Here is a 19,950-nt window from a genome sequence, read left to right on the forward strand (position 1 = left end):
CGGCCAGCAGTGCGGAGGAACTCTGACGGCAAACTCGACCAGCAAAATTGTTGACAAGGAAAGACGCGAACAAGCGAGACTTACAGTAATGGGGACAATGGATAAAGAGCGTGCCGCGTGTGACGTCTCCATCTCAACACACGCGTTCTAGGAGAATTCGAGCATATGGTGACGACATTGTGTAAAGCAGCTCTAGCGCTGGATCAAGTGCCAGTAGGAGAGAGAGCACACCAAGACATGCTTTGGCGCTTGATTGATTGAAGTGTGGGCCGAACACCCGGAAGGGACTCGGCACATGTGCTTGTGCTTCTTGTGTTCGATGACAAGGTCCGTCTGGTCGTGATGGAGAGCTGTTGTCGTGCTGGAAGCCATCCTGTGCCATTCTTGAGTTCACCCACGCGTCTTTCCCTGCAATTCGCATTACGACTCCTCATCGCCGTCGGAGGTAGGGTTGTCTTGTATCTCCGCCGCGGGCGAAGGCACAGGAGGGTTCGCAGCACAATGCATGACGTACGGCGGATGCGAACGGACGAAGTCTGCAAACTTCAGCCGCATCTCGGTCGATCGGCGCTTGTCCACTAGCGCCGCCGATCGGAAAGAGCCGCTCTTGCCAAGCCTCCGTTCGCGTCTCCAGTCTGCATGCGCGACGACCGATTGTACGACAACTCAGGCACGCTCGCCCAGCATGGCCATCTCGCTGGACAAGGTCCCGAACCTCGTCAAGCTGCCACGGGAGGATGCGCAGTTCCACAGGGACACCGTGGCCGATCTGCTGAGTCGGAGGGACACCAAGTTTCCAGGCGCGCAACCGGTCTCGTTCGCGCGCCGCCATCTGAAAGAGCTGGAGCGCGCCGACTACTTTCTGGCCGAGAAGACAGACGGCGTTCGCCTGCTGCTGTTCCTCACTCAGACCCACGGCCCCGATGGACGACCACAGGAGGCGCAATTCCTCATCGACCGCAAGAACGACTACTACTATGTCGAAACGGGCTACCTGCACATTCCCCTCCCCAAGCCGCCCAAAGGCTACGACTTGCACAGCTGGCACGTCAACACCCTGCTCGACGGCGAGCTTGTGCAGCAACGCTTTCCCAATGGCCACAAGCAGCTCACCTACATCATCTTCGACATTCTTGTCCTCCGCGGGCAATGCATTACCGATCGAGATTTTGGAAACCGCGTGGGCAAGATCTTGGACGGCGTGCTGAGTGCCTACAAGCTCTTTGCCAAGGACTATCCCGAAGACATCAAGGCACAACCTTTTCAGCTGACCGCGAAGAAGCCGAGCTTCTCGTACGCCGCCCCCGAAATGTTCAAGGAGATCTTGCCCAGGCTTCCCCACGGCAACGATGGCTTGATCTTCACGTGCAAGGACACTCCGTATGTCACTGGTACCGATCAACACATCTTGAAGTGGAAGCCGCCTCACGAGAACACGATCGACTTCAAGCTCCAAATCGGCGCCTTCCCAATGGAGGAAGACGACGAAGGGCAGTACGAGGACTTTGATCAGATTCCCGAAATCGAGCTCTTGGTCTTTCACGGCGGGAACAACAACTACCAGACCTTCGCTCCGCTACATGTCACCGAGAAAGAGTGGGAGGCCATGAAAGCCAAAGGCGAGCAATTTGACCACCGCATCATCGAATGCTGGCGAGAGAAAGAGACGGGTCACTGGCGACCGAAGATTGACGAGGATGGGACACCACGTTTCCGAGATGACAAAGAGCATGCCAATCACATATCCGTGGTCGAGAGCGTGTTGCAGAGTATAGAAGATGCTGTAACGGAGCAAGACCTCATCGATAGCTACACCGCCGTGCGAACCGCTTGGAAGCAAAGAGAGGAGGCGGCCAGAGCTCGCGCCCACCAGCAGCAACAGCAGCAGCAAGCGCAGGCATCCGCTAGACATAAGCCCGAGCCAGCTGCCAGAGAAGAAGAGGATGATGGTCCGACATACGTTGATTGAGGAATGGCTGGCATAAAGAGTACCGACACAAGCTCCAACATCGATGCTGCGCGGAGTTTTTTCCGGGCCTCGGCCGACGGAAATCGTCGAAAAGGATCTATCACTATGGCGATACCCAAAGTCCACCCGTCTGCCCAGAGTAAAACCAAACGAGAGGAGAGGTTCGGATATCACTCAATCATTGCGTTGCAACATGCGTCTTGTGCAGGAACGAAGTGGTCGGCCCGCCTGGAAGAGGCACGAGCGTACCTCGCAAACGCTGTGGCGAGCAGTATCCCATTAGCACAAGGCAAGCAAAGCTCCGGCCTAGGATTCAGCGATTGCATTGCATAGGCCTGGCTGAGCCGAGATGGAGACTTTTCGCGTTGTGTTAGCAGGTCAATTTGGCATAGGACCATACGACCTGGCTTAGCTCCGAGCAGAATTTTGGAATACAGGACAAAATATTACGATGGCATGATACGAGTCGCTCATGAGCGCGAACTGAGCCAATGAGTCTAGATAGTGGGCATCAAAGAGCAGTGAACAGCTCATTCGAGGATCAAGCCGCAACACGCGGACGCGCCAGTTCTCTGTCTCACTTGCACAATTACGATTTCGTTCGAGGACATTGGACGGTCCACCAGCATGTACAAGTACAAGTGTGCAATCCTGACGTAAACGGTGCCTGAGGAAAGAACGGACAGCAATTTCGATAGGAGGTACTGGTGGTCAAATTTCTGGTCCAGATGACCTACGGCTGATGTCCGAAGATAGAGGCGCATTGTGATCAAGCATCTTCTCTTGGTGACACGCGTACGCAGCACAAAGACCGATTGGGCACAACACACGATCTGGGCAATAGCATATCTTGTGCTCACAGATCGCGTGAATGCGTTCGCCCATACGTGGTCCATACATCGTAGACCAGGAACGAGCTGGTCGCTCAACGGACATTCAGCCCAATGCTTCCATTCCCGAGCAATCGCACGCGGAATCAAGATTCCTGTCACCATGTAGCAGAGCACTTTGGGCTGTGTCAGGAAACCAAATTCATAGTATATTCCAATGGTATAGCTTGCGATCGCTATTCTTCACTCTTTCGATATCTTCTGGCCACATATGGCCATCGAGGTAGCATTCTCCAAGCATAACGAATCCCAGTTGCCGTTCTTCATCATCTTCGCTCCACAGCTGTCCAAGCACGACTGGCGTCCGGCATCCGGGGATCATAACAATGACATCTCTTGGCTCGCAGACCTTGGGCACGAGTGCATAGTGGCCTCGCCATGTCCTGGCGAATTTCCGATCCTTGCAGGCTCGGGCCATGGCAATAAGAAAGCGACTGATTCTCATGCCAGCATCTTGCGAATTTGCATCTACTTCGCCAAGGCTACTTAGGCTAATGTCTTGTGGATTGAAGGCTTGAGTTTGGCTTTGGAAAAGGTATGCTAGGAGTGTGTCGTAATCTGCATAGGAAGCTTCCGAGCAGCGTTCGAGTGCAAAATTGACGTCTGCGAGTAGTGTGCGGCGAAGTGCGGTGTTTGAGGAGTTTGTTATATCGACGAATTTGTGGATGCTTGACAAGGCTTGCTGTGTATTTGTCGCTCCTAGACCTGATTCGAAGAGAATATCTGAAGTGAAGCCGACGACACCGACTTCGTATCCTTTGAGCCGAAGGACATTGGCGTCACATGAAATGACAGCCTCGGAGGTGGTATTCATGGAATAAGCAGGTAATGCAGCGGGATCTCGCGATTGATCGGTCCGGTGTATACGTGGTACCCAGGAAGGCCAGTCTGGGTCGGTCACGTCCTCTCGCCTACGGTGTGAGATGCAGGGCACGACGAAGAAGCCAAGCAGAGCCTCGACGCTGATGAAGTACCTTGTCGCGTCTCGCATCACTTCTGCTAGGCTCTTAGTGTAGTCAGGGCGGATCAATTCTGGCAACGGGCGTTTCTTCGCCGCCAGGCCGAGCAGACCAAATACCCTGTCTCGTTCATCAGAAGTCGATGATCCGCGAATATTGAGGACCAGAATACCGAGCGGCTCGCCTGAGGACATGATATTGCGTCTATCGTCCAGTGTTGCTATCACAGAGTCTCGAACACACTTGCTTGACCACATTGACTGTGTAGCCAACAAACCCAAGTTGTTTCTCAGTGCCGAAGGCAGGTGCGTTCGATGATACATAAGCCAGGCACATCCAGTGAGTACGGTGTCGATACTGATCTTGGAGTCGCCTAATAAGCATTCACTTTGGGCCGGCAATACGGCTTCTTGGATTACCCATACTCGTCTGTGTACGTAAGCCACCGTCAGCAGATAGTGAAAAGGTCACTGACCTCAACCAAGGCAAAGCGAGAAACTTTGTCAAAGCATCGACATCAAGATTGACATGCAGTCGGGAAGTATCCGGCGCAATGGCAAAGCTCCCTCTAGGGCGAAATAACATTCCTTCTTCATATGGTGTCTTTGCAATCTCTTTCACCTCCCGCGCGAGGTCTTCAAGGTTAGCAATAGCTTGTGCAGAGCCTTGCTCTCCTTGTCCGAGATACACTATGCCGCCAGTCGTGAAGAAGTATACTTGGTCCATCAAAGTAACTTGTTGTGCACGTTCTTGGAGGTCGGCCTGATTAATGCACACCGCATCGATCCATACCGTGCGCACATTCTCCCGATCTGATACACGACGCAAGACCTGATCTGTCGATCTGGGCACCATGAAGATCTTGCCGTTCAAAATGATGGAACAGCATGGAGTTGGATCTCCCCACACGTAGGAGATAGTCTGGTACCGAGGCGTGGGCTCGTCCTGTAGTGCCACGACTCGCAGCGTGCACGCAACGGCATCTTCGGGTCTCTTCGAAAAGGGCAAGATATCTAGCAGCCTAACCTCTTGCCTCGTAGAGTCGAGTGGCCGATAGAGACCATGTTCCGACATCGGGCTGTCGGCCAGTGGCGCGGCTTCTTGGGTGTGAAGTTGTCAGTTGGCAAACCAGGTCCCTGCGAAGCGGTGCTTGATGAGGATGCATGGGCAGAGCCGTGCAGAATGGACCAAATGATGCGGAAACCAAACCTCCTGAGCTTACAGATTGGATGCCTAGAGGAACGCCTCATATATTCACGACGGGTGAGTCCTTCTGTTAGGAGACGCGATGCATGTGATGGTCATGTATCGTGGAGAAGGTGACGAAGTAGTCCGGGCAGTTGCGAAATCTTGGGTTGAAGGCAAACGCGATGACCTGCGAGTGCCCGAGACTCGTGCATTCGAAGACAGGGCCGTACGCGAAGACACATGTGATCCTGTTACAGCTCGATCAACATTCGCCTCCAGAAACGAAAAGAAATGGAGTCGAGAGCTCAATTTTCTATGATTGGTGGAGATGTCAGCCGGATATGCAGATGCCGCATATGTCTATGTAACTGGGAAGAAGTCGACATCAGTTCAGGACCTGGCCGCAAGGAGAACGCAAGAATACGCATTTTAACCTCGGATCATGTGAGTAGTCCTGTCTTATGCAGGAGGCTTTCTTGTCGTTCTCAGCGAAGGAGACGTTGGCGTTTGAGCGTGCATGGGTGGATCTTGAACAAATCGTTTGGCATTGCAGATCCATTCTGTGAGTCCTGGCGAGTGTCGCAGGAGCTGGTCTCGCGTAGAAGCTCTCTGCAAAGGTCATGCATGTCGAAGAGACGTGCTGCAGGGACGTGGAGCGGTCCAGAGCCGCGTGCCCGCCTTGCTCGGCAAGCCATCTCCGCCACTTCTCCTCTCCAGCTTTTGGGGGTCACATCAGAGTCTGCCTGCTACATTCGCATTGCCACTACAGATGTGCCATCGAGATCGGCATCTTCATCAAGGAAAATCACGTTCAACGCTGGATCTGAACAAATACTGAAGTTTTCACCTTGCGATCCAAGCGTGTAAGGAAGCACGACCCAGACCCCCACTTGAGCACCCCAGGGTGTTGCAAAAGCTTGGGCGTCCAAGATGAATGAACACCCCGAGGCTCCTTCGCCGAAACGTCAGAGAGCAAGTCGAGCAGGCCAGGCCAAAAGATTTGAATGTGCGCATCCTGGCTGCGATAAAAGATACTCGTGAGCTCCAGTGATCAAACCTTGCGGAGTGCTTAGATGCTAAGCATGTATCCATAGAAGAGCCGAGCATTTACACAGGCACGAGCTCAACCACAACCCGAAAGAAGTCTATCGTTGCGAGGTAGCAGGCTGTGGTCATTCCTTTGTGCGACCTGATCTGTTCATCAGGCACAAGAATCGACACAATGAGACTGCATCCAGTCGAGCTGCTTCAGTAACACCAGGCACTCCTACCACTGCTGAATCCAAGATCGGATTCGAAGCTCCGATGCAAGAGCCCGTGAGCGCCTCGGAGTATGGTGTCAGTCGGCAGGATAGTCAAGAATCTATTGAAGATGCGAGGCTAGCTGCCGCCACGAGTCTAAGCTCCTTGACAACGTGGGCTGCTGCGAATAGACCACCGCTGCCTACACCAGATCCTACTTTGATGAGTACGGAGACACCTTCCGTAGCGGGTCTGACTGGAATACTGTCTCAGGCAGCTCCGTCGCCGCTTGCGGCACCCTCGATGAACACCTGGAATTCAACAGTCGACACGGCTGCCCAGGCGAGCGACAACTTCGCAGCCTGGCTGTTTGAAAGCCCAGGCTCACAGTATGATGACTTTAACATAGCTAACATGCCATTCTTGGACTTCGGCTTGGAATACTCTCCAAAAGACGTCTGGAATCTCGAAGATTACGCATCGACGTCCGAGCCACCGGGGAGTGTCGCAAACCATGCGACTCCCAGTAGTCTCAGAGACAATCCTGCAGCAGGTACAACTACACGTGGTGTGTCAGAAGAAAGGCGGGCGGATGTTCTACGCATACTGTCACACTTCCTGACGAAACAGCGCAATCGATTGTATGCCGCATCGGATCAAACGAGACTGCTATACAACCCCGACGCACAGAATTTCCCTAACCTTAGTGTTGGTGTTCTGGACAGGTTTGTCGCCAACTATTGGGCCAATGTGGATCAGCAAATGTCAGTTGTGCATCAACCGACGTTCTCACCCAACTCTTGCAACGTTCTCTTGCTTGTGACCATTATTATGCTGGGTGCGGCGGACATGGTAAAACAGAAACCGAAAGGCTTACTTGAGGACCATCAAGAGTTCTCCGAAGTCATCGCGACACAGCTGCGCTGGGAGATCTTCACGGATCCTGAAGCTCAGCCGCCCGTTCAGCTCTGGGCCGCGCAGGCACTCCTGTTGCTCGAGTACTACGAGAAGCAGTGGTCATCTAGGAAATTGCACGAGCGTGCACACATCCACCACGCCAGCACCTTGACATTACTCCGTCGAGGTAGTCCTTTGATCGGAAGGTCAGATAGCGAAAGTCCCACCAGTGGAATGCCGACCAGATGTGCCAGTCCGACGGGCGACGAGCTACCTGGAAAGCCAACTGGAAGTTCGCTCGACTCATGGTGGGTGCATTGGGTCCGAAATGAATCATTCAACAGAGTCGTCTTTACGGCCTTCCAAATTGATACCCTTCATGCTTTGATGTACGGACACGGGGCGGACATGGCACCGTACGAGATTCGACTGCCGCTTCCTTGCGATGACTCGCTATGGAGAGCAGACAGCGCCGAGGAAGTGCATCGTTTGGACGCGAATCTGAAAATGTACGGAATACGCCCAATCAACTTTCTCGACGGACTGAAGCGTTGTCTTCACGCACACGACGTGCAGACCCATGCTCCGGCACGCATGCTCTTGATGGCAGGACTGCTGTCTGTCGGCTGGCATATGAGCCGTCGCGAAAAGCACTTGCAGTTCCTAGAGACTGTGCCATCAGTACGAGAGCAAGGGCGCTGGCGCTCCATGCTGCTGCAAGCTTTCGGACATTGGAGACAGAGCTTTGACGATGCGGTTGGCCCACGCAAGAGTCGAAGCAGTGCTGCAAAGACCACCGACGCCAATGCTCCGACTGTGTTATTCCATCTTGCGCATCTCACGATGCATGCCGACATTATCGACATCCAAATCTTTTCCGGAACGAAACGACTCCTGGGCCGCAAGGTATCAGACAAGGATTTTCTGAACGTCTTCCAACGAATGAAAGCATGGCAGCCAACGCCAATAGCCCGACATGCGGTACTCCATTCCTTCAAGCTTTTGGCCGCTGTCATGATGAACCGGCCTGGCAAGAACGGAACAAATGATGCTTCCAATATGCAGCCTTTCATCAGCTACAGCTCTCGCAATGATCCCATGATGTATCGGCCATGGGGCGTGTATCTTGCATCACTGGTCATCTGGGCGTACCAACGAGCGTCGAGTCTGCATCTTTCTGGTCCTTACACGCAACAACATCTGATCGAAGGACAAGATGAGCGAGAGCTTTGCTGTCGGTATTTGACTGCGTTCTCGAATATCGACGATCCGGCGCGAGTGCTCGCGATGCTCTCTGTTTCTGGTTGTGCGGCGATCCTCAGCGTCGTGTCGCAAGACTTGGCGAATGGAGAACCGGAACTTTTCGAGGAAGCGGCGAAGAGGTTGCAGAGCTGTCGTGAAACCTTACTGACGGGGACTTCGGGGCGGTGATAACATGTACAGCATCGACTTCGAGTCGCGGGATGATCGAGGACATGTACAGAAAATCGCGTTGCGCGAGCACACAAATTTTCTGGCGTGTACAAGTACCTGTGCCGGGCCATCGTGCTTCGCGTCGAGCAAGCGGTCGCATATTCTCACATTTCTGCCAATCCTGGTCGAGGAGCACACGGAGCCAGCATTGTACATAGACGGTCATAACGGCGTCAAGCTGTGCCTTTCGCAATTCGCGCGCTCCCTCTCTGTTCTGCACCTCTTTCTTTCTCCAATTCCCAGTCTGTGTGACCAAGCTCTTGATGAAAAATTGAGGAAACCTGTCAGACGACCGACAGTACCCACCTACAAAAGCCGGCCGAAGCCAGACACTCGAGCAGGGCGAGATCATTGCCATCGACCCAAAGGGCTGACACATTGGCTTCACTCTTGGGCGCCGCGGTTCGACTCATCAGCCAGGTTGGAGTCTGTAGCTTCTGTGAGAAGTACAGTTGTGGATGTTTACTATAGAAATGATTCTATGAAGTAAACTGCGACTCCATGTCAGTACTGTTGCAAACTTTGGGGTGGGTTGGCTGGTCACTCACATCGCTGATCAGAGCAAAGAGGAGCGCGAGGATTCAGCTTAAGAAATACTGCAGATTCGCTAGCGCGGATTGCGTAAGCGGAAAAGCTGTGGGAAAGACCTGCGGGAAGGCACGGCCTGAGGCTGCCGCTGCAAGATCATGCACGCGGCGTCACAGCTCACTCGTCTTCCCTGGGAACTTCTCCCAATGCGTTCCGCGCAGCCTGACGTCCCACATATCGCATCCAGGCATCGCCATTCTTCGGCCCATACTACTTGAGCATCGCCACGATGGCCGACTACGATAAAATGAAGGTGCCGGAGCTGGAGGAGCTGGTCAAAGAACGTGGCATCGCAGCCGAAGGGCTCAAATCAAAGAAACATTACGTGGATGCGCTTATTGCGGATGATGCACAGGATGGAGCAGAGAAGACGGAGGACCGAGAAGGAGACGGACATAGCAATGGCAATGGCGATGCACAGGATGAGGTGATGGGCAGTGACACTGAAGGCACGAACAAGAGGAAAAGGCGGAGCCCAACACCTCCCGTCAGCGATGAGAGCGTGAACAAGAAATTAAAGACTGCAGATGCAGCCACAATTTCTGAGGATGCGCCCGCAGCCGTGGACGAGGAAAGTGCTACGACGTTGCAGCCGTACGGCAGCAGCGACGATGTGATGCAAGTCGATAGCCGACAACGACAACAACCGGAGCAGGATGAAGCGATGGAAGATGCTGCTGTCTCTGCATCAAGGCATGAGGCAACCCGTGCACTTTACATTCGCGAGCTTGTCCGCCCGCTACAACCGAATGCACTGCGAGAACACCTCCGCGAAATCGCATCTCCGCCTGGCGCGACCTCTGCATCCGCCGCCGAGATCGTGGAACTCTTCCATCTCGACAAGCTGCGGACACACGCTTTGGTGGTATTCGACTCAATATCTGCAGCTTCGCGCGCGCGATCAGCTCTTCATGAGCACATCTGGCCGAACGAGCCTTCAATGCGGAAGCCACTATGGGTAGACTTTGTGCCTGAGGAGAAGGTGCAAGACTGGATAGACACGGAGACAGAGCGACCCGATACAAAGTGGGAGATTGTTTACGAAAGCGTTGACACACACTCGCCTGTCACGGCCACATTACAGGAAGTTGGTGCTGGCCGCAGAGAAAGTTTCAACGGCGGCAACACACGACCTACAGTGTCTGGCTCACAAGACGCTCCTCCCAGTCCCCAGCAGGAGCAGCCTGCACAAAGCAAATCTTTCGACACCCTCGACTCCCGGTACAAATTCACCCAATGCAAACCGAAGATCTACTATCAGCCCGTGGCGCGAGAGCTTTCGGACAGCAGGCAGCAGACACTAACATCGGGAACGAGCGGTGATTGGGAGGATCGAATGTCGGACCCATCTTTGTATGGCGAAGGAGAGCTCAGAAGGTACACCTTTGAGGATGGCGACAAGCTCGTCGATGGTGGTGCAGACTTCGGACTTTTCGGTCGAAAGTCCACGCGTGGCGGTAGAGGTGGCGGAGAATACAGAGGTGGTAGGGGCAGAGGTCGTGGTGAGTACAGAGGCGGCGGCGGCGACTACCGTGGCGGTGGTGGTGATTACTATCGCGGTTCAAGCTCTGGCGGCAGGCGTCCTTACTAGGAGACTGAGCGCTTCGACCAAAATGACAAGAATTCAACGAAGGATCACTCCAATGGAAAATGGGAAGATGGTCTTGACTCCGGGAAATGGAGCGATGCTCCATATTGAGATGTCGACTACTTCTATCTGTTCCCCGGTCTCCGAAGAGGCAGAGAATAACCTATGCCGCGCAAAGGTTTTATATCAGCGCACTCAAACTGCACAACTTCACTGTGAACAACGCTCTCCCCAACACTGAGCGTCTCGAACTTCCCAACTGATTTCAGCCTTCCGAGCCACTCGTCAGCCTCGAATTGACCGCATTCGTCAAAGCGAATATGGCCCTCAGCGCGGACACCTCCATTCCAAACTCATTTGCTTTCCGCATTGGAAATCCGACAATAACATCCATTTCCAATGGTCTTCCCGACTGCGCGTCCTGGTACATGGAACTATAGATCAAAGGTTTCATCGCCATCACCCGCGCGATCAGCTCGTCTGCCAATCCGTCTTTCAACGGAACATCGAGTTTCCGCCCCACAGCGATGACATCTTCCATCAATTGCTTCGTGAACGTTCTTGCTTCGGGAGAAGTCTCCAACCAGGTTTGAACGGGAAGGCCTGTTAGTGCTGTGAGTGGATTCCAGGCTACGTTCCAGACGACCTTTTCCCAGCGAGCGATTTGGATGTCAGGTTCGATGGTGTAGTTTGTTCCTCCTTGCTTTAGGAGGTCGGCGAAGGTTTGGAGACGGGTCTGTTCGAGATCTGGGTCGAGGGTCGGATTGGGGAAGATGCCGATCAAGAGGCTTTCGTTCGTGCTGTGGGTTATGATGCCGGGGGTCTTTTGTACTGCGCCGGTCCAAGCTACGCAGGAGATTATGCTGTTCGAGGGGTAAACTGTGCGGAAGGGCTCTTCGTTGCCGACGCCATTCTGGATTATGACGAATGTCGTCTGGTCGTTGGTGATAGGCTTGAAGAGGGGAGGGATTGTGGCGGGCTTAATGGCTTTGTGAGCGCAGACGATGAAATCAAAAGTTGTGTTGGCAATGTCTGGTATTGATTTGTAGACTGGACGTGTTGTCAGTGGCTGCTGCTGACGACGATGATGTTGCTATCGTCCAACGTACCGTGATCGATATTCACGTCGCACTTCCCATGGACGTCACTGTCGATCTTCAAGCCGTGTTGCTTCACAGCATCGTAGTTCGATCTTGCTATCACGGACAGTGATACATTCTTGTTCTTGCCTAGTATGTATGCGTAGAAACCACCAATGCTGACCTATTGATCAGCTGCAGCTCTGGCACACCATCTGCATCGACTCACGCTCCTAGGCCGAACAGCAAGACTTTGCACGGCCGGTCTGACCCAGGTGTGCTCATATGGGGCGAGTGGCTTGCGTTTGTGAAACCTAGATTCGCCAAGTCCTTCTCACGACGTCGTGAATGTCGTTTAGTTCTTGTCACTTGACCAACACTCTCACCAGGCGAGCGTCGCTTCCAGATACAAGCGAAGTCGAAGTTCGAAGCTCTGACCACATGCAGGTGGGATCCACTCCAGCGCCTACCCCCACCGTGTCCCCCAAATTCTCCGCTTCACTTTGTCGGAACATGATCACGTTTCTTGTAATACCCATGTCAGGTACTTGTAGCTGCTTCGGCGAATCTGCTGACATTGGAGCCGCCTATGGTAGGGTAGACCACCTCAGTCGACCGTGACCAGAGTTCTCTAGAGCATGGTATCCAAGCTAAGTCGACGACTAAGACCGAACTGACAAAATGACCACCATCAGCGCCGACGAGCTCACCAAACACAATAGCAAGAAGTCTTGTTGGATAGCTATTGGAGACACAGTTTGGGATGTGACAGACTTCGCACCAAAGCACCCAGGTGGCGCCAGTCTGATCCTCAAATTGGCTGGGCAAGATGCAACAGAACAATACAGCATGTTCCACAATGTAGCTCTCGTGAAGGAGACATTGGGCAATGAAGCCGCGATAGGAACGATCGATAGGTCTTCGATCAAACCACCCACAAAACCTAAAGAGATCCCACTCGGCCCCCAAGATGCCACACCCAGACGGCCTCCTCTCCGCAGTATGATCAACCTCCACGATTTCGAAAAGGTCGCCGAGAAATTCATGACACCACTAGCGTGGGCCTACATCTCTTCCGGCTCCGACAACGAAGTCTCCTTACGCGAAAACGCACTCGCATACTCAAAAGTCTTCCTCCGAGGCCGCATTCTTCGCAAAATTAGCTCCATCTCCACGCAAACCAACATCCTGGGAATCAACAGCAGTCTGCCAATCTACACTTCCCCTGTTGGACTGGGCAAACTTGTGCATCCGGATGGAGAATGTGCGATAGCGAGAGCGGACGGAGAAGAAGGAATCTGTCAGGTTGTGAATACGGTATCGAGCTGCACTATTGAAGAGATTATGCAGGCAAGAGTGAAACCCGATCAGCCGGTTTTCTGGCAATTGTATCTTGATAAAGACTTGGAGAAGTCGAAGAAATTTGTCGAGAGGGTGGAGACGGCGGGTGTGAAAGCGATCTGGTTGACTGTTGATAGTCCGGTGACAGGGAACCGGGAGAGAGATGAGAGGGGAAAGGGCGTTGAGGACGATGTAAGTTTCTCGCCATCTTCGACTTGGAATTTTGATTGCATCTGCTGACGCCGAACAGACAGAAGAGATCCTGGAAGATGTGGTCAACGATATGAAGAGCGGCGGCGCTGGCGTTGCAGCGTCGAACAATAGCTTTATCAACGGCGATGTGGATTGGGACATCATCGCATGGTTGCGATCGATCACAAAGCTCCCTATTGTGGTCAAGGGAATTGGTTGCGTGGAAGACGCTGTCGCAGCTTACGACCATGGTGCAGATGCAATCGTCCTTTCCAACCACGGCGGCCGATCGCAAGATACTTCGCAGCCACCTCTGCTCACATTACTGGAGATCCGGACTTACGCACCCCACATCATGGGCAAGAAGATGCAGATCTTCGTGGACGGAGGCGTGAGGCGTGGGACGGACGTGCTGAAAGCTTTGTGTTTGGGAGCGAATGCTGTTGGTATAGGTCGACCTGTGCTGTTCAGCATGTCTGCAGGATACGGGCACTATGGCATTCGAAGGATGATCCAGATCCTGAGGCGCGAGATCGAAACGAACATGGCATTCCTGGGCGCCAGAACGATTGCGGATTTGTCGCCGAGTATGATCAACACAAAGCCGCTGGAGAACCTCTTGATACCGTCTGCGAACCTGTGATCTTCCAGCACGCGGCGTGGTGGCTTGCATGGGAAATCTATAAATTAGATGCCAGTACCGGCTAAGGTACACGCAATGCATTTTTGCAGTTCTATAGTCTCTTAAGGGGTATCGAGTCTAGTGTAGTTCCGATTCATCAAACGCCTCGCTTGAACGCAATAGAACACGAAATAAAACGAGGGACAATCGTGCCAGCTCAATCGCGATAGTTCTTACACTTCACGTGCGACAACTCTTGCTCACCCTTCGCATTGAGCACAAGTGCAGTCAATTTGTCGCCATTGACACAACCCGAGTCCAATCCTTTGGACCACCTGTTAATGACAAGTCCAGTCTTGCTATCGTGGCCGTAGATGACGACTTGTGGACGTGCGTGCGACTTCTTCTTGCCAAAGAAGTTCTTCCAGAGTCCACCAAATAGTCCGACTGGCACCTCTGTTGCAGACTCATCGTCTGCGAAGTCATCGGTCGTGATGAGGCCTTCCATCGAACGCCCCTTGAAAATCCGATCGTTGTACCAACACCAGACACTGTACCAAGGTTTCGCATTCTTGCCATCACGGACTGCCGAAGGCACGAGAGTTCGGCGGTTGATGGATCTCATGTTCATGACAAAGTAAGGATCTTGTTTCTTGAGGCTGACACCAGGAACCAGTCCAGCATGGACCACGATGATGTGCTCGGTGATTGGCGAGTTGGACTTCTTGGTTGGTCCACGCGCCATAGGGAGCCGAGGGACGTGCAGCATCAATGGCATATCTCGCATGTAGGCCAGATGGCGTGGCTCGAGCTGTCGCACAAGGGCCGCATCTTTCGCGAGGCCTTTGCTGCTGGTAGCTTCGACTGGCAGTGGCTCTTGTACATGGAGCTTCTTAGCAACATGTAGAAGGCGGTCCTCGTGGTTGCCGCGCACACTGGTGGCATTCAAACGAATCAGCTCGTCAAGCACTCCCAGATTGTCCGGACCTTTTGTGACTGTGTCTCCCACCAGGATCAAGTGATCTGTCTTCTCGTTGAAGTCGACCTTCTTGAGCAATTTCAACAACTCTTTCTTGCAGCCGTGGATGTCGCCGATAAATACCAATCTTCTCTCGCCCTCTGGATCGGCCGGTCCGCCAGGCAGAAATGCAGGATCGAGGCTCTTAATCCGTACCAGGTCTCTATCATGGCCACCACGAGCGATCCCATATGTGCCGTTATCCTGAGACATGAAACCTTCTTTGTATGCCCACTCTTCTTCCACTATCGGCTGCAGATATCTGGTCCATGCATAGTAGGCGGCGAGTGCGAAGAGAAGTAATAGTGCAAACATCCTGCGCGCGCGACGGGAGGCAACGAGCTTGCGTGCGGTATTCGGGCAACTCCTGTCGTTCTCCAAGTCACAGCAACCAAATTCTCGCTCGTCGTCGTCTTCAGTATCATCGGATGTCGGTCGCTTCTCTTGCTGCCATGGATTCGTGACCTGATCAATCAACGGTCGCTTTTCCGCCCCAGCGTGTGACGTAGGCGCAGCGTATTCAGGTACTCCATTCTGTGCTTCCGGATATCGCTGTGCCTGCAGCTTAGCTTTGAGGTCGCCTAGCGTTTCCTCCATCTCTCGGCCGGTCTGCTGGGTAATAGACTGTACTGTAGTCTCAATGTCGTTGCTGCGGTTCGTAGTCTCCGAGAGTGAGGTGTAGGAATGAGCCACTTAGGCGTTGTGGCAATCGCAATGTACCGGTGTGCCCATCGTCGCCACCTCCAAATCGAGCGCCCAAGATATAAGCCTGCCAAATGCTTCGACACGTAGAGTTGGAGCGAAGCGTGGAGGAAGTTTCAGAATGCTACAGAAAAGCAAGCCAGGCCAGTCCGTCATCACATGCCCACGTGCCAGGAACAGCCGGCACGTCGACACGCGTTGCCCCGAAACACAATTCCCCTGTCGATCGCCAAGTTTTGCTGCTGTTCACCTCATGTCGCGTCAGTAACAATTCTGATACAGCAGAGAGCCATCTCGTCGGTCCTGCCTGCTATCGAAGCTGCTGTATCATTCCACGTTCATCCTCCGAGCCAGTCGGGTTCATCGAGAGCACTGTTTCGGAAGTCCACGTCAGCAAACCATTGGCTACAGTCTGCGAGGCTTCACTACGAAGATGGAAGCACAATGTCTGGCCTGTAGGAATCTCGACATCTCTCGACAGTCTTTTGACTGCTCGAGTTGTGCGCACCCGGCCTGTATGAATTGACACGCCACGAGACTGCGCATTCGTGGAGGCTTGCCACGAATCTGAGCATTCGAACAATATGCCACTCGCCATCGTCTCGCCTTGGCGGCATCCGCAACACAAGGAGCACTGCCCGCACGGCATTACAACAAATATCATGATAGTGATGATGATATGGGTTGCAGCACACCCATGCTCGCGCCGGAAAGTCCTTCAAAACCACGAGTAGAGTGTCAGCTTGACACTGAGTATCCTCATCGTCCTATGACTAGTCTCAGTACGGTGATTGGCATTGGGCTCTAATCGCAATGGTAGGGCCAGTATAGGCAGAGATTTGAAAGCAAGACATGCTCAAAGCATCAGCGGACCCCAGTGTATACACCAAAACACAACAGGTATGGACAACGATTCGTATCATACGGCAAAAGATGAATCCCGAACGGGGCTGCCTACGAAGGTAAGCTTCGCTTGAGTCAGGCAACCTCCCTCACGATTCAGAGGCCAATTGCAATCAGCGCATTGAACGCATCTAGTAAAGAAGAAGATTTGGGATTCTCATAAATCTCTCTAGGAGTGGACGCGTCAACCGCTCGAGGTTCTTCTGACTGTGTAAAGCCGTGGAAATCATTGCGAGGACGAATGACCGAGCGATCAACAGCGCAAAGCTCCTCCGGCCAACGCTTAAAGCGATCGGACATGACGCTCGAGGACTATACTCCTGATCAAGGGAGTAGTGAAAGCAGGACATGTTCGCCTCATGTAATACAGCCTGCAAGGTACCACGAGCTTACTTCGGAGCATTCAGGTAGCTGCCTTCACATGGATCGGCGACGTACGGATGAACATTTGACAATGGGTACCGCTACGCTGCGGAGGCACAGCGTCGTAGTCGACGGCACCCATCTAACAGTACTCCCTCCGTGCTGTGTTTTCGTGGTCCGGGTGCGATGAAGCGTCATAGGGTAACTGTCTGAACCCGCGATGTTTCGTGTGCCAAAGGGATCCCGTAGGAGTGAGCGAATTATCGTGGCCTGTGTCTTCCAGGCTCACATCGTTGGTGAATTGTGGCTCTTACCCACAATCCCGCACGCCATTGCAGAGATAGATTGCGGGCAGACGTCGTGATGTCCAAATACCTACGATTGCAACATGATTTTCATGTCCGAAATCTTCAGTTGTGGTCTGCGACGCATTGTGTAGGTGTATGCAAGTCAGAGGCCTTGGGCAGGCGTGTCAGACCGGATACCACATTGAAGCTGGAAGGCGGTGAGCCTGGCGAGATCAGAAGGAGCTTGTGGGAGTGTTTGGCGGAGAGCATGGCGAAACTTTGCTCGAAACAGCGCAATCGCGAGTGCTTGGCGACTGCCACAGCACAACACCACACTCATCTCACCAACGGCTTCCTATCTTTAGACCACAATCGCCAATCAGCCCAGCTTCCAGTGACATTGCAGTGCAAACCACCGAATATGCCGGGTAACAGGTCGCGGAGACTGGCATTGTGCCGAATTCTCACTCCGGCGCGAGCTGTCCAGGCCATTCGTGTGCGATCTGCTGTGTCGCGATAACGATCATTGCCCATTATCGCGACGCGGTCTATGGACTGGGTACCGTCTTTGGCTGCGTCTAGGCCTGGATACAGCTGATGTATGGACCACGTGAGCGACAGGACTCATTCTGACTCTATCATGCGCAAGTTTTGCATCGGTGTGCCTTGGCCATGCTCTAGAAGAGCGCAGTATGGGGTAATAGCGTACCAACCACGCACCATGATGGGGTAATGAATACCAGTTGCTTGCATGTGCTGCGAGGTCAGCACGAACACGATGGGGTAATGGATTCTACGATTGGCAATACTATCCTTGTGGTTACCATCGGCTCAGATCGGGCGGAACGGAAGAGATGGGGAACGTCACCTCTTTGACTTTTGAGTGGAATCCTATCACCACAGCTGTGCTATCCGTGATACTCGCCATGGGCTTGCTTTGATACGGCGCAAGTCGCGAGCCAGGCGGGGCCGTAAACCGTCTCTGGGGCTTCTCTCCGGCACACTGAGGGAGATAGATAATGACTGACGAGGGTACCAACCCGACAGGTCAGTCACATTAATGGCGCCTCTCGTCTTCGCACTCGTCTCTCTTTTTTCTCTGTGCTTCTGCCTAGAACTTTTACCTCTGTTCAAGAACTAGTCAACAGTCAGCAACTCAACTCACGAGCACAATGGCCATCGACATGCCACAGGACACCCAGCCTCAATGGCTCGCGAACAACGGCGCACCAAGGCCTCGAAATACAAAGAAGCCATGGCGCAAAACACCCCTCATTGAGTCCACGAGACTCTCTGAGAAAGCAGGCTGGTACGTTGACCCATGAGTCTCTCATCCCTACTTCAAAGCAACATGATGGTAAGCCGCAGAAGCAGAATTTTCCTGAAGCTCGACAACTTGCAACCTTCGGGCTCCTTCAAGTCTCGCGGGCTGGGAAACCTCGTCCTCAAATCCTACAACAATGCACCCGATCCGCTTCGACTGCACTACTTCGCTGCCTCGGGCGGAAATGCTGGACTCGGCTGCGTGTATGCAGCCAACTTTGTGGGCCAACCAGCGACCGTCGTCGTTCCTGTCACTACGAAGAAACATATGATCGACAAGCTTTATGCCGCCGGCGCGAAAGAAGTTCTTCAACATGGAGCCAACATCGCTGAGGCTACAGCATATGTTAACGAAGTGCTGATGCCACAATCGAGAGAGAACGGCGAAGAGCCATTCTACGTCGATCCTTTCAACCATCCCGACATCTGGCAGGGCCACGAAAGCATCGTCGACGAGATGCGTGATCAATTCGAAGAGATTGGCGAAGATCACCCTCCAGACTGGATCATCTGTAGCTGCGGTGGTGGTGGACTCTTCAATGGAGTCATGGGTGGCATCGAACGACAAGGTCACACATGGGCCAAGACAGGTGTTATTGCTGTCGAGACAGAAGGAGCGGACTCTCTCAACAAGGCTCTCGAGTGGAACGAGCACAAGGCAATCGACAAGATTACCTCTATTGCTACATCACTAGGCTGCGTGAAGATCAGCGAGCGAACCTGGGACATCGTGCGACCGGCACTGAAGAGCGGCAAGGCCAAGAATATTGTCTTGACTGATGCCGAAGCTGCCATGGGTAGCTGGAAGCTCGCTGAAGAGGAGCGCATCATCGTGGAAGCCGCCTGTGGTGTCAACATTGCTCTTTGCTATGGTGGAAGAATGGAGAAGGTACTCGGTCGTCCACCACGACCAGAGGAGAGCTTCGTACGTCTCAGCCCGTGCCACATCTTGAGCAACGCTAACTGTGCACAGGTCATCGTCGTCTGCGGCGGATCCAACGTCTCGACAGACATGATCGAAGAGTACAAACGCACATACCGACACCTGGTCGAGCCCAGCTTGCCCGGCACACCAATTCGCTCGCCTAGCCCTATCAATATGAACACCATCGATCACGGCAAGAAGGATAGCGTTCAAGGTTCTGACTCGGAGCCCGAAGACGCTGAGTTTGTTGGGCGATACAAAGTCCCCAAAGGGTATGCTGGACATGCTTCGATGGGAGATGGCTATACCGGCTTTCACATTAATGATTATGCTGTGAAGCCACACAAGCCTTCGAAGCAGAAGCGACCTCAGAATGTGATCATCTGTTGATTAGCGTACTG

At 53.2% G+C, this 19,950-nt stretch overlaps 8 protein-coding genes across 8 annotated transcripts; 5 read left to right on the forward strand and 3 right to left on the reverse strand.

Moving 5' to 3' along the window:
* Window positions 1–685: 685 nt before the first annotated feature.
* Window positions 686–1,969, forward strand: RHO25_009779 (uncharacterized protein; the record flags this gene model as incomplete). The annotated part of the gene is made up of 1 exon (XM_023601306.2): window positions 686–1,969. One exon carries the CDS (start codon window positions 686–688, stop codon window positions 1,967–1,969), a length of 1,284 nt encoding a protein of 427 aa, XP_023453494.1.
* A 1,032-nt stretch (window positions 1,970–3,001) lies between these two features.
* On the reverse strand, window positions 3,002–4,892 carry RHO25_009780 (uncharacterized protein; the record flags this gene model as incomplete). Its single annotated transcript, XM_023601307.1, has 2 exons — window positions 3,002–4,247; window positions 4,294–4,892. 2 exons carry the CDS (start codon window positions 4,890–4,892, stop codon window positions 3,002–3,004), a joined length of 1,845 nt encoding a protein of 614 aa, XP_023453493.1.
* Window positions 4,893–5,936: 1,044 nt separating this feature from the next.
* RHO25_009781 (uncharacterized protein) lies at window positions 5,937–8,576 on the forward strand (the record flags this gene model as incomplete). Its single annotated transcript, XM_023601308.2, has 2 exons — window positions 5,937–6,043; window positions 6,101–8,576. 2 exons carry the CDS (start codon window positions 5,937–5,939, stop codon window positions 8,574–8,576), a joined length of 2,583 nt encoding a protein of 860 aa, XP_023453466.1.
* Window positions 8,577–9,435: 859 nt separating this feature from the next.
* On the forward strand, window positions 9,436–10,797 carry RHO25_009782 (uncharacterized protein; the record flags this gene model as incomplete). The annotated part of the gene is made up of 1 exon (XM_023601309.2): window positions 9,436–10,797. The coding sequence occupies one exon, from the start codon at window positions 9,436–9,438 to the stop codon at window positions 10,795–10,797; it is 1,362 nt and encodes a 453-aa protein (XP_023453499.1).
* Window positions 10,798–11,059: 262 nt separating this feature from the next.
* Window positions 11,060–12,158, reverse strand: RHO25_009783 (uncharacterized protein; the record flags this gene model as incomplete). Its single annotated transcript, XM_023601310.2, has 3 exons — window positions 11,060–11,844; window positions 11,904–12,052; window positions 12,103–12,158. The coding sequence occupies 3 exons, from the start codon at window positions 12,156–12,158 to the stop codon at window positions 11,060–11,062; spliced, it is 990 nt and encodes a 329-aa protein (XP_023453498.1).
* A 396-nt stretch (window positions 12,159–12,554) lies between these two features.
* RHO25_009784 (uncharacterized protein) lies at window positions 12,555–14,049 on the forward strand (the record flags this gene model as incomplete). Its single annotated transcript, XM_023601311.2, has 2 exons — window positions 12,555–13,406; window positions 13,465–14,049. The coding sequence occupies 2 exons, from the start codon at window positions 12,555–12,557 to the stop codon at window positions 14,047–14,049; spliced, it is 1,437 nt and encodes a 478-aa protein (XP_023453497.1).
* Window positions 14,050–14,245: 196 nt separating this feature from the next.
* On the reverse strand, window positions 14,246–15,643 carry RHO25_009785 (uncharacterized protein; the record flags this gene model as incomplete). The annotated part of the gene is made up of 1 exon (XM_023601312.2): window positions 14,246–15,643. One exon carries the CDS (start codon window positions 15,641–15,643, stop codon window positions 14,246–14,248), a length of 1,398 nt encoding a protein of 465 aa, XP_023453492.1.
* A 2,830-nt stretch (window positions 15,644–18,473) lies between these two features.
* Window positions 18,474–19,939, forward strand: RHO25_009786 (uncharacterized protein; the record flags this gene model as incomplete). Its single annotated transcript, XM_065603217.1, has 3 exons — window positions 18,474–18,610; window positions 18,673–19,549; window positions 19,598–19,939. 3 exons carry the CDS (start codon window positions 18,474–18,476, stop codon window positions 19,937–19,939), a joined length of 1,356 nt encoding a protein of 451 aa, XP_065459289.1.
* Between the last annotated feature and the right edge of the window lie 11 nt (window positions 19,940–19,950).

Source organism: Cercospora beticola, chromosome 6, assembly GCF_033473495.1.
Source record: "Cercospora beticola chromosome 6, complete sequence".
Taxonomy (NCBI): Eukaryota; Fungi; Ascomycota; class Dothideomycetes; order Mycosphaerellales; family Mycosphaerellaceae; genus Cercospora; species Cercospora beticola.